At 40.8% G+C, this 13,198-nt stretch overlaps 1 protein-coding gene across 1 annotated transcript in view; it reads left to right on the forward strand.

The window, feature by feature from the left end:
• Positions 1 to 12,707, forward strand: part of Jmy (junction mediating and regulatory protein, p53 cofactor) — a 65,419-nt gene extending 52,712 nt beyond the window's left edge. Inside the window, 4 exon segments of the mRNA XM_005356492.3 lie at positions 675 to 770; positions 1,653 to 2,247; positions 3,856 to 4,166; positions 7,298 to 12,707. Of these exon segments, the coding sequence (XP_005356549.1) occupies positions 675 to 770; positions 1,653 to 2,247; positions 3,856 to 4,163 (999 nt within the window). The 3' untranslated portion in view covers positions 4,164 to 4,166; positions 7,298 to 12,707.
• The last annotated feature ends 491 nt before the right edge of the window (positions 12,708 to 13,198 follow it).

A 13,198-nucleotide genomic window follows, 5' to 3' on the forward strand; every position in this document is an offset into this window, starting at 1 on the left:
TGTATGCATCATTTGCAGTGGTTTAAAAAATTGTTAACAAACAGGAGCCATCAGGTCATCTGGAAAGTAGAGAAATGAATGTTTAAACTCAGTACAGTGATCTAATTCAAAATAAGATTAATGTTAAAAAAATTAAGTAATAGCCCTTTGTATTTCATTTGTTCACTAAGATATAAGCTGACAAGTGAGATTCTGTTGTACCTTTTAGGTGATTCAACAGTGAGGAGAAAGTTATAACACCAGCGTGGCCAACTCCTGCCTGCAAGGTGTCCTGTGAGCCACGTGATGCATGGATGTTTGAAGTGTGTTTTTCTAACTCTTCAACACTAAATCACTGACATGGTTGCTGATTTTATTTCAAAAACCACTTTTATTCGAGTTAGGTGAATGTGGAAACCAGAAATAGATTTATTACTAAATCTGTTTCATCCCAGACCCCCGAGACTAAGCAGTGTTTAGCTTAGAAAAAGTTCCATCTTTATCGGTCCAGTGTGATCCTGCAGGAGCTATAGTGTTGCACAGCAGAAAAGGTTTTGTCCAGTGAATCTTCCCTTAATCACTTGTCTACTATATTGGGGAAAATAGTTAATATATCTGGGCACAGTGTAATGTAATATCCTTCTTTTCCTTCTTCCTTTCTCCTTCCTTCCCTTCCCTTTTTTCTTTTTTACCAGAAGAGAGAAAACTTACACGATGAAGAGGAAAGAAAAAGTGCCTGGGTTAGCCAAGAGAGACAGAGGACCCTGGATAGACTTAGAACATTTAAGCAGGTAATAGAAACATTCGATTGGTTTTTCACTGCCTTTCAGAGAGAGCCATAGTATAGTCCTATTAGGAGATTTCCTTTTAAAATTACTCCAATCTTAGTAGTTTGATCGGTTCCCTTTCTTGTGGCTGAGTCTGACAGTAATGTTCTTTTACCCCTGGTGTGCTGCTTCAGGAATGTAAAGAATGGAGAAAGTAGATTGTCAAGAAAACCTAGATTCTTTTGAATAAAAAAATGTCGATATCACGAACTTTATTGCACTCTCCCCCTTCTGTCATAAAATTGTGATCAGGCATTTTTAAGGTGCCTTGTTGTACCCCCTAAAGTTTTAACTTTTTTATATAAGTATTTGAAAATAAACTATAATAGTTTCTTAGTTTCTTGCTAAGTACCAATAAATATGCAAATGTATATGTATATTTGATCCTGTTTGTCTTGAGTTTTATATACAATTTTTTTTTGTTGACTTAAAGTCATTTGACTATTTTTTTTGTTTGTGTTGTATATGGTCTTGCTATAGCCTTGGCTAAACTGGAATGTATATAGACCAGGCTAGCCTTAAACACATAGCTATCCACCTCCTCTGTCTCTTAGATGCTTGGAATAAAGGCAGGTGCACCAACAAGCCCTGAATGTGGCATTGTTAAGCAACTGGGTAAGAGGGAAGAAGGGTTTAATAGCAGGCAATAAAAGAGGTGGTGATAATTGTTTAAAGGTATTGAAAGGGTATGCAAAGGTTATCTAGTTTTTCTGTTGTCTTTTTTCTTGTCCCTTGGAAAAAGTTAGAAAAGAGCCAAAATAATAACATTCTGTTAAAGGGAGAAATAACTAAGCATTTGTTGGCAAATTATTTTAATATACTCATACAATAACTTTGATATTTTAGAGGTACCCTGGGCAAGTCATCCTTAAATCAACAAGATTAAGAGTGGCTCATGCAAGGAGAAAAAGTACAGCAAGTCCTGGGCCCTGTGAGGAGCAGTGTGACTCTCTACCTGGAGAGCTGCAGGGAGAGGGGAAGACTGCAGTGGGAGAAGGCAGAAGCAAGTTTGGGTCTTCACAGACAGCAGAACCCCAGAGCCTTGTCCATCTTGAAGACACTTCATCAGTGCAACTTGAAGCTCCTTCATTACCTCCCAGTGCTGTTACCTCTGAACTGCTTCCTCCCTCATCACTTCCACTTCTGACCAGTAATGACCTCAAACCATGTTCTGCTGCAGCAGATCCACTCCCACCCCCTCTCCCTCCAACCCCTCCCCCTCCCCCTCCACCCCCGCCTCCACCTCTGCCTGTTGCAAAGGACAATGGTGCCGCCACCACTTCAGAGACACTGGAGAAAGATGCACTTAGAAAGGAGGGCTGTGAGAAGAGGATCCCAAAGTCAGCCAGCGCCCCCTCAGCGCAGCTCTTCGATAGCAGCCAGCTGGTCAGTGCCCGGAAGAAGCTCCGGAAGACAGCTGATGGTTTGCAACGGAGGAGAGGTGAGCGAACAGGACCTAGAGAAGTCTTAGGGACTCAGCAGTTGTTCACAAATTTATACCTTCTCTTGAGCTGTTAGGTGTGGTTTTTTTGTTTGTTTGTTTGTTTTCTTCCAGACAGGGTTTCTCTGTAGGTTTGGAGCCTGTCCCAGAATTAACTAGCTCTTGTAGACCAGGCTGGCCTCGATCTTACAGAGATCTGCCTGCTTCCCAAGTGCTGGGATTAAAGGTGTGTACCATCACCGCCCAGCTACACAGGTTTTTAAAATATCCAAGTGACATTTGGCCTATTTGTTAGGTAGCACTTTTTGTGTGAGGAAAAACAAATCTAACTTTTAACTTGAATGGTAAACTGTTGTGACTAGGGAGTCTGGCTTAGTGGTGGAGCTCATATGCTATTTTATGACAATGATATCATTTGTAAGAAAGGGCGTGAAGCCGTTAACAACAAACAACATATATTTGGTCACAGTTTAGTATTGAAGACGTAAGAGTGTTCTTCATATAAAAAGACAATTCTTTTTTCAGAGCAGGAAGTTCTGTGCAACCACCACATGTCAGTGTGCGTCAGTGAAGCTCCCTCTAAGTAACCTTTCTTGCCTTCGAGGGACTTTCAGTCTGCATGAGGCAAATAATAGAGCATCTTGCTATCACATATTAACCTGAGAATATTCTGTAAAGTACTTCATACCACAATCTGAACAGAGTCTCATGTGAAACAACTAAATGAAAAAGCATAGCAACAGTGAACCAGCATTAAATTGTGTGTGGGGGACTGTGGGTGTATGTGTGTGTTTGTGTTAGATGCATATGTACTCAGTTTTTCATGTTGAGCCAGTCAATTTGAGTTTTGTTTTTTTTTTTTTGTTGTTGTTGTTGTTTTGTTTTTGTTTTTTGGTTTTTCAAGACAGGGTTTCTCTGTGGCTTTGGAGTCTGTCCTGGAACTAGCTCTTGTAGACCAGGCTGGTCTCGAACTCAGAGATCCGCCTGCCTCTGCCTCCCAAGTGCTGGGATTAAAGGCGTGTGCCACCGCCGCCCGGCTCAATTTGAGTATCTTACCCAACTGCTCTCTGCCTTACTTTTTGAGACAGGGTCTCTCACTGAACCTGGAGGTTACCATTTCAGCTTGACTAGGTAGCCAGTAGCCCCACGTCAACCCCATTAGGCTCCACCTGTCACCATGCACTTCCCAAGTACTGGAATTTCAGGTATGCACTGCTGTGTCCAGCTTTTATATGGATGCTAGGAATTTAAACTCAGATGCTCGTCTTCCAACTCCAATTTTTTTTTTTTAAAGCCAGGTGGTAGCAGTGCACACCTTTAATCCCAGCACTCAGGAAGCAGAGGCAGGCGGATCTCCATGAGTTCAAGGCTAGCCTGGCCTACAGAGCAAGTTTCTGAACAACCAGGGATACACACAGAGAGACCCTATCTTGAAAACAAATGAATAAATAGATTAGTTAAAAACATTAACCAACCACTGTCTTACCTTGGGCTCGTGGTGGGTGCAATATGGGGGTCCTTTGGGAAGCTCAGCTTTCATATCAAGACCATCTCCCCACTTGTATTAGCGGTCACAAAATTTGACTAACTCTGTTTTGTTTTCCAAAGTGAGTTCGCCCATGGATGAGGTGTTAGCATCTTTGAAGCGTGGTAGTTTTCATCTGAAAAAGGTTGAACAGCGGACTCTGCCTCCTTTTCCTGATGAAGATGATAGTAACAATATCTTGGCGCAAATAAGGAAAGGGGTAAAATTGAAGAAGGTTCAGAAGGAAGTTCTGAGAGAATCCTTCACACTTCTGCCTGATACAGACCCTTTGACACGGAGCATCCATGAAGCTCTAAGAAGAATTAAAGAAGCATCCCCAGAGTCAGAGGACGAGGAGGAGTCTTTACCTTGCACAGACTGGGAGAACTAGCAGGTAAATGACCTGCTGTCTTCAGCAGCACGAGCCAGCGATCCAGCTGTAGCGGGTCTTGTTCTCTGTGGCTGTTCATCATATGACGCAGCTGTGGTGTGGCTAATAGATATGTGCATTCCAGGTGTAACTCAGAAACATTATCATCTTTACCTGGATATTAGATTTGCTTAGTGCCTTTTTCTTTTCTTTTTTAAATTCTGTCCTTTATTCAGCATCCCTCTTTTGATGTCTAGTGTATATGCTTCTAGAGGCCACATTCTGTGTTACTGGTTTATCTTTGTATCATTGTTGCAAATGTGCCTCCAGGGTAGGGTCTGCCTGTATCCAGGGTGGTCTGACATTCTTTGTGACTCCCTAGCCGTCATGGTATGTGCTGCACCTGGCCAGGAAAATGCTTGTTTTTTTTACCCTTGTTTTTAATTGTACGTATTTGTGTGTGTCTGCAGAGGGTTTGTGTACATGTGTGCAATAACCAAAGACCAGAAAAGAACATTAGATCCACTTTGAGATTTAGTTACAGACAGTTGTGATCTCCCTGACAGTGTGCTAGGAATCCATTTCAGGTCCTCTTGCAGGGTGCCAAGAGTTCTTAGTCATTAAGCCATTTCTCCAGCCCCAGAAAGCACTTTTAAAGGGCAATGGCTATGTAAATGCTATGCAGCAGGTCATTTTTTCTGTTTTGCTCATTTAAAAAAATCTACAGTATAGCTATATTCCAAGAAAAGAGGCAGTCTTATTTGTATCTTGAACAGATTTTTAAACTTTTTTTAAACAGATTTTTCAGCCTTTTTAACTGAACTACTTAAATTAGGCATATTAAAATTTGATAATTTTGCTGCCTGTAATTACATAGCTTTCTAAATACTTAAAATGTTCAGTCACACTGCTGTTTCTTTGTTATCTTTAATAAGCAGCTCCATTTATAAATATGAACACTTGAGTCCTGCACAGTAAGATTGTATTTGGTTACATATATGTATTCTAATATTTGCAGTCTGCTGCTTGCTTACATATCTCTTTTCTTTTTTTTGAAAAAAAGGGTCTCACCATGCAGCTTTAGCTGGTCTAGAACTGTATAGATAGATCAGGCTAGTCTTGCCTCTGTCTCCCTGAGTGCTGGAATTATAAAGGTGCATGCCACCAAGCCCTCTGCTGCTTTTAAATGGCACAAATTACACTATGTTGAAAAGAATAAAGTGGTTATGGCGTATGCTGTAAGTTACGCAGTGGTTTCAGCAAAGTGTACAGAGCATGTGACATGTTCTGGTCTCTGATAGACTTTATGATATTTAGCAAAAGAGGAAGACTTAACTAGACTTGGCCGTGCAGTTCTGCAATACCCAGGCAATGATCAGGAAGTAGAGGCAGGAGGGAGCATGACTTTAAGGACAGTTATGATTGCATATTAAAACAGTAAAGCAGCCCCTCCAAAAGGGAACACTCTAGAGGGGATATATACAAGATAGCTTATTTCTTAAAGCCGGGTATGCTGGCATACACCTTTAATCCCAGTACTCAGCGACAGTTGCATGAGGATCTGTGTGAGTTCAGTCCAGCTTGGTCTACAGATCTCCAGGACAGCCCAGAATACAGAAAGACCCCATCTCAGGGGAGGAGCCTGGGAGAGCTTATTTGTAAATGATTTTCTAGCAGAGATATATCCAGGATAATTTACCTTTGGATGGGAGGGTATGCAGTGATCCCTGATCATGTATGATCTTAAGAATAGCTTAAGGGAATTACTGAAGAGTGGAGTCCTGCCTTTGACTCTGAATCTAAATGTTTATTTAATGTATACTCAAGCACACATGGATTTTGAAGACTTGGCACAGTAAAATAGGAATTGGTCAAATAGAGAGTTAATATTAAAAGTACCTCCACCTTTTCCTGTGAGCCTAGAAAATGAGGAAATGTCAGGCACCTCTTTCCGTGACGCTGCCTCAAGCTTCAAAGGCACGGTTTCTATCATAGTCTCTATAATATGTGTTGACTCTGATTGGCCTTTTCCTTTACTACTGCTCTGTGCAGTGATGTTCAGTCATCTTGCTTACTTCATAGGTAAACATTGGTCTTTATTTTCCTCTAAGAAATGTAAAGGAGTATAATATCAGTCTATCTAACTGATAGGCTATATTCAGACTCATGTCGTCTTCCAAGGGCCTTTTCCATAGCAGATACTTGTACATTATCTCCCTCTTTACTGTTCTTGCCCCTCTGTGTTGTTCCTGCTTGTAGCTTGCCCCGCTCTCTGTTCCTCGCCCAGTCACGGTCCTTCCCTGCAGCAGCTCAGGTCAGCATTTCCGTGCTTGTCTTCTCCATCCTGCAAGGTCTTGCCTGACACACACGACAGACAGCATCATTTTGAAGTGGATCCTATGTCTGGGCACTGATTGAGAGAGTGGGAGGGGCTGATAGTTCTTCAGTGTTGAAAGAAAACCAGGAAACGCTCAGGAGATGTATGACCTGGAACTTTCGCAGTTGCATTTAAAAGATAAATGTATGTTCTCCATCATCCTGTTGAGCCTCCCTGCAGACAGCTGTGGCTCACAGTAGCCCTATGTGGTTCTCTAAGCATGAGGGAAAGGAATACCATGTAACAGTGGAAAGAGATGCGAGGCATAAATGTCTTTTCAAGAAAACTGATGGTGGTCCTGTTTCAAAGGTAAAAAAGGATATATGAAATTGATTTTTTTATATGACAAAAATGGTTCCTTTCCATATACAGTCACCATTAAGTTGTGAAATAGTATACCTCTGTGCACACTGCCTCTGTAGGCTCTTTCAGGGCTTTCAAACCCAGGCTTTGAGTCTAAGTCAGTCTTTATGTTGTGTTTGCTAATAGAGCATCTCAGTGAGTTAGCCTATCAAAACAAAATGTTCTTATTGGAAAACGGTTTTGTTTGAGCTTTTTAATCTAAAAACTAGAATATATTTTTCTCACTCACACTAGCTGTGTTTCAAGACCTCAGTACCATGTGTAGCTTCATGAGTAGAAAACACAGAACTATAATACAGAACGTCTTGCTTTTTCTCCCATCTATATAAAGAATAAAGGTCTGAGGGGACAAGCATATCCCTACCTGTAAGAGGTATCTTATTCTAACACATTGTGTTACTTTCTTTACATACAGGTGACTTAACAGAAAGAAGAAAAATACCCACGGATTAAGACTGGTTCTCATTCTTTTGGGAAAAACTTTAATCTCTTGGTCCCAATATTGAATTCCATTAGTTGCTGAGTATGAAAAAAGAAGCACAATTGGAGGATATTACTGTCCAGTCACTCTCGCTGGTAGTGGTGACGTCAGTTTTCTATGTGCAATGTTCCTGACTGCCTTGTGAAGGCCTCCTGGAGACAGATGGCTGCTCCTTACACACCTCTTCCCACCCACCCTTTCACAACCTCATGGTGGCCAATTACACTAGGGGTCACTGAATTAGAAGAACCCTGGGTTGGCAGAGTTCTACTGTGTGAGCTGCTTTGGGAGTCATGTTTCGGTGCACCAAGAAGATATCTGCTGAAGCTCAGCTGCTTCCACATCAGCTTCTAGAACTAGAGTGACATGCTGAAGAAGACATTTATCATGGTAGTCACAGTCAGGAATGAAAAGAAAACAACATGGAGCGCACTTAAAAATCCCCACATTTTTTCATCTCCAGAGATGTTCAGTGTCTGAGAAGCCAGTGGAGATAGACCTAGTAATGTGTGCACCAAAACACAACACATTTAATAAGGCATATTTTTAAGAGGCCACAGTCTTACATTTTGTAAGAGTTTGAAGTTAAAATTTCCATGCTTTTAAAATAGCATTTCATAATTCTGAATTTAGAATAGTTTGAATTTTATGTGCACCCTGATTATAAGAAGCAGTTCTTCGTAATTTGATAATGTTTCAAATTATTTTTAGTCTTTTTGTTTGAACTACTGCTTGATTACTGTAACTCATGACTTTCCTATTGAGAATCAAAAATCAGGATTCAACAGTGGGGTTACAGATGACAGCTGTTTGTATCCTGCACCAGTTCTAGGTTCTTATTGTTATGGTCCATGGTGAAGAGCATGTGTTCAGTAGAGGTCCAGAAGGCAGCCATTCCCCAAAACCCGCAGCTGCCATTTCACTATTTTCTTATGCTTTGGATAGAACATTAGGATAGCATTCATTGCTGTCACCAAATCTTGAAACTTACGTACATAGTTGTAGTGCTGACTTAGCTGTATCATACAGGGTCCATTTATGAATGGAGCTGTCATGAATTGTCAATGGGATTTGTGGACCTGCTTGAAAGTAGATATGCTGGCCCCAGTTTACAGCACGGTGTAGTGTGTGCTAATGATGGAGACAGATCTTGGCTTTATAAGGAGGGATTGAAATACCAAAAAGAACTTCATTCCCAGAAAGTTCCTCCCCAGCTTAGCCCAGAAACCACCCTGCAGCGAGAGCACGTCATTGTCCACAATGGCTTCCTCCAGAAACACAGCTTTTCTTGTCAATACTGAGAGATATTGTTCTTTAATTATGGAAAAAAATTCTGGTAGCAGGTTAAAGTAAACCAAATCTTTGCACTTGAATATTCGTAGCATGTTTATTGATGAGACTGGGAGCTTTTGTAACCTTTTATATATTGGTTTTAGTCCTAGCACAATTCCCACATCTTGTCCAGAAGAATTAAAACAGCTCCGATGTACAAACCTCACCCCAGGATGATGTGTGGGTCCTTCATACCCAAAGATCCATTGGCTAGATAAAAATATCTGAAAAATTGCAAAGTTTACAAACTTTGTAAAAGTCACCCATCATCAATGCACTTCTAATATTAAATATCCATGTATCAGTATTCTACACATCTAGTTTTTTTACTTTTAACATTTTTAACTGATTTATTTTGTATGCATTGGTGTGAAGGTGATAAATTCCCTGGAGCCAGTTATAGACAGTTGTGAGCTATCATGTGGGTGCTGGGAATTGAACCCAGGTCCTCTGGAAGAGCAGCCATTGCTGTTAACCACTGAGCCATCTCCCGAGCTTTTATTTACTTTTGATACTGGTCTTGCTCTGGAGCCCTGGCTGGCCTAGGACTTGCCATGCAGACTGGATCCGCAGCACTTCTCCTGCCCTTGTCCTCCCAGGGCTAGGTAGGACCGCAGCTGGGGGCCAAGATAAGGTTGGCTGCGGTTTTGTTTTTGTGTGGTTTTTTCCTGTTTTTAAAGTTTCATTTTTTAAAAAATTATTTTAAGTATGTATGTCCAAGAGGCTCTTGCCTGGAGCTAGATTTACAGACTTCCCCTCACATGGTTGCTGGGAATCAAACTTGGATCCTCTGAAGGAACAGTGCACGCTCTTAATCCCTCAGCTATCTCTACAGCCCGTTTTTTTTTTTTTAACTTTAGGAAAATATGGAGTATAACGTTAAATTAACAACAGCCATTGTGTTGTAGTCAGTCTTGGCATCAAACTCCTGCCTGGCCTTTTAGGTGGGAAAGCAGGGAATCGTGAGCAGCTCTCAGTACATCCTGTCTTAGCTCTCCAGGAATGACTTCATTCTCGACAATCCACGGCTACAGCATGGAGCCTTCAGCCCATTTTGAATGCCCGTCTCTCTGTCTCAGGTTTTGTGCTGGAGTGTGGTTCAGAGTAGAGATCAAGACCTTATGTTCCGTCGGTAGTGTTGCTTCCTAACCTCCAAGGAAAGGTTTCTACTTAAAGAATTAGGCCACTGTTTTTACAGTAACACAAAGTAATTAGCATAAGGTGTTCGAGAAATCACTAGGTGAACCCACATTAGTTTAAAGTGGATTTAGAGCCCCAGAAAAATGATAAGCATGTTTTTGTTTCTCTATCTTAGTTTACTAAACAATAATAAAGGGTTTGGATGAAGTCAGTGGACCTGAAGTGATGCGCTCTGGCCTTCACAGTGCATTCTTATGTTTAGTTGTCGCTCAGTGCTCCCAGTTCCCAGTCTGCTTGTACAGCTAGACTCCTGCTGTCATTCCTGTCCACAGACCCTGCTTGTTTGTGCTCTTCCCAAATACGCTATAGCCAATAGATCGCTTGGGGACACTTATGTTCATACTTGAATGTCAAGTCCAAATATTCCCTCAATACAACCAAAATTGTGTCTAATAGCCAATGTAGTATGTATAGAAAAGGATAGCTCATGATTTAAATGCTAATTGTATTTTAGCATAAGAAAGTGCTGGAGAATAATAAGGACTTCTAGGGGATTTGCAATGCCCTTTATAGGGGCTATTGAGTGTAAAGAGTGCTTTATAGGTGGGGTATGGAGTTCATTAAAAACAATCGTTCCTTAGGTGTTCATTGTGCACTCGGACTTTTTTTTTCTTTTCCTAGGACAGGGTTTCTCTGTAGCCCTGGCTGTCCTGGAACTCAGTAGAATCAGGCTGGCCTTGAACTCAGGGATCCACCTGTCTGCCTTCCTTTTAAGAGTGCTTCAAATCCCATTTTTAAAAACATAGTGGTGTGGTGGCCTTTCCTAAAATGAACACTTCGTGGAGTGTGTGTGCCTACAGAATATCATAGAAAGTGCTAATTGCACAGTGCATCATGGAAACCACACACTAAGAATCTAACGTTCAGTGAGATGCAGCCTTTTATGCAGCATCCATGCCACACAGGGACGCACACAGTGATGCAGTCGCATCTCTATCCTCCCTGAGACTTCTTTTTGGAACTCGTCACAGGATGTATTTGTATTTATTTAAACCATTGCTTTTAACCTAGCTTTGTAATACGCTTATCACCAGAAACCAACCTGCATAGTGACTTTGGGTCTTAAGCAGACCTTTCAGGGAGTTTTGAGTTATACTTTTACCAGGTAGAGCAGAGTAACTAAATTCTGAGCAACTGCAGAACATTTGGACAGTTGCAGACAGCTTATGATGCCATTTGGCAGGAGAAGTGGAGACCTTTAGTTTTCCCTCATTTTTGCACTGAATATATAATGATATAAAGCTAAATGTGCATATTAAACTTTTTATTTGTGCTTGGTGTTGCCAGTGACCATCAAGACTTCTTTAGATGGAAGAGGTGAAAAAATAGAAGCACCTTACTGTTCAGCAACAGCATTTATGTCTTGCTACTAAATCCATCAGTAGTCATGCCTGAACTTTCCTTTTTTGTTAAAGCACATTAAAATTTTGCCTAATTGCTTTGTAAAGTGAAGCAATGGTATTTTTATCCTATAAATATAATGTAACTTAAAAAGTTTTCATACAAATGAGTTTATATCATTATCTAAATTGTCATGTATTTAAACAGAAGTTTTTTAAAATGGGAGGCAGTCCTGACCCAGAGAGAGAGAGAGAGGAGAGAGAATGTGTGTCTACTAAATGTCCCGTGAGTTATGTTACAGATGCTCTTATTGTAAATTTTCGTTTTGCCCACAGTGATGCACAGCTGGGCATTTGTATGATTGGATTCCAAATTTAGAAATGTTCCCTGTCTTCAAAGCACTACTGGGTTACTGCTAGGTGCGTGTACAGAAGGTACCTCTGAGGTGGACTGCTAAGCATTCATCGATGCTGTTTCACACTGACTCGAAAGCAATCATTTGTTTTGAGAGGAAGGGGAAGTTTCATTTCTTGTTTGTTTTTGTAGGTACAATTAAAAGTGGCTCAGAAAGTATGTAGGAAAAACCTTGAGAAATTTAAAAGCAAAAGGTCTGTATGTTGAGTTTTAACGGGAGGAAACATTTTTACTTGCATGTTGTATAGTTAACTATCAAAGGGTGCAATGCGTTGTTTTAGGTTTCTCCTTGCAAAGTCCATCGTCCTTGCTCCAGTCCTCACAGTTAGCAGTGGCATTCCCTCTCTTGTGATTTCTCTTCATTCGTGTGATGTTACAAAGGTTGGACGGTGCAGCCCATAACAGTGACACACAGTGTCTCTGACACAGCCCCACTGCCTTGTTGAATCTCTCTGTACCGTATGCATTGCCAAGTGTGAAACCACAATATGTAGTTTATTGAGAAATGGAAGGCTGCAGATCATTTTGCATGAGTAAAGCCCATTGGGGCTAAGAAACTGACACTTCTTTTCACCTGTTTTGGGTATATGAAAATTACAATGGCAAACTGACTCAGCACTATCAGCTTTGTGCAATGTTATAAAGGCAGAAGCAAAACACTAGTGCACTGTGCTTGGCTTTGCAGGATGACTTTCCCATCATTACGTTAAGTGGATTTGTCTGCAGCGTACTGTAAATGCCATCTCTTGCAAATTTATATACTTCATTCATATGCTCAATTAACATTCTAAAGTATTAAAAATACAAAGAAAATACTAAGCAGGCATTTATAGCAATACTATGAAATCTCCAATAATTGTTGACTATTGCCTTTTGCTCTTTAGTGCAACTTTCTGCATTATTATGTTGCTTTTTCTCTTTTTATCATTTCACACTCCTGACTTAAATACTTGTTCACCCAATATTGCACTCACCTTTCTTATTGTACATGCAATGTAACAACACACAGTTTTGGTGCTTAACAATATTCTTTTTTTTCTTTAATAAAGGATATTTATTTGAATTAACTTGATTTGTTTGTTTAAACACATTGGTAGTATTTTCATTTCAGAAAGGAGCACACCAATATTGCACTTTTGTTTATGTATACAGTGTTCTTCCTGTATGTGTGCCTGCACACCAGAAGAAGGCGTCAGATCTCATTGTAGATGGTTGTGAGCCACCTTGTGGGTGCTGGTAATTGAGCTCAGGGCCTCTGGAAGAGCAGCCAGTGCACTTAACCCCTGAGCCATCTCTCCAGCCCCCAGTATTGCACATTTTAAATAGTATTCATTATATTGGTTACCTCCTGCAGTGACTAAATACCTTGAGAAGAGACAACAGGGAGAGGATTTATTCTGACTTAGAGTTCTGGGGACTACATGCATGACAGCATGGTGGTGAAACCAAGCGCCCTTGTGCTTGGCTTGCTTCTCATTCAGTCCAGGTAACCGTGGTGGTGTCCCCACATTCACAGTAGGCCTTTCTTCCTCGGTCACACCTTTCCAA

This window comes from Microtus ochrogaster, chromosome 19 (assembly GCF_000317375.1).
Source record: "Microtus ochrogaster isolate Prairie Vole_2 chromosome 19, MicOch1.0, whole genome shotgun sequence".
Taxonomy (NCBI): Eukaryota; Metazoa; Chordata; class Mammalia; order Rodentia; family Cricetidae; genus Microtus; species Microtus ochrogaster.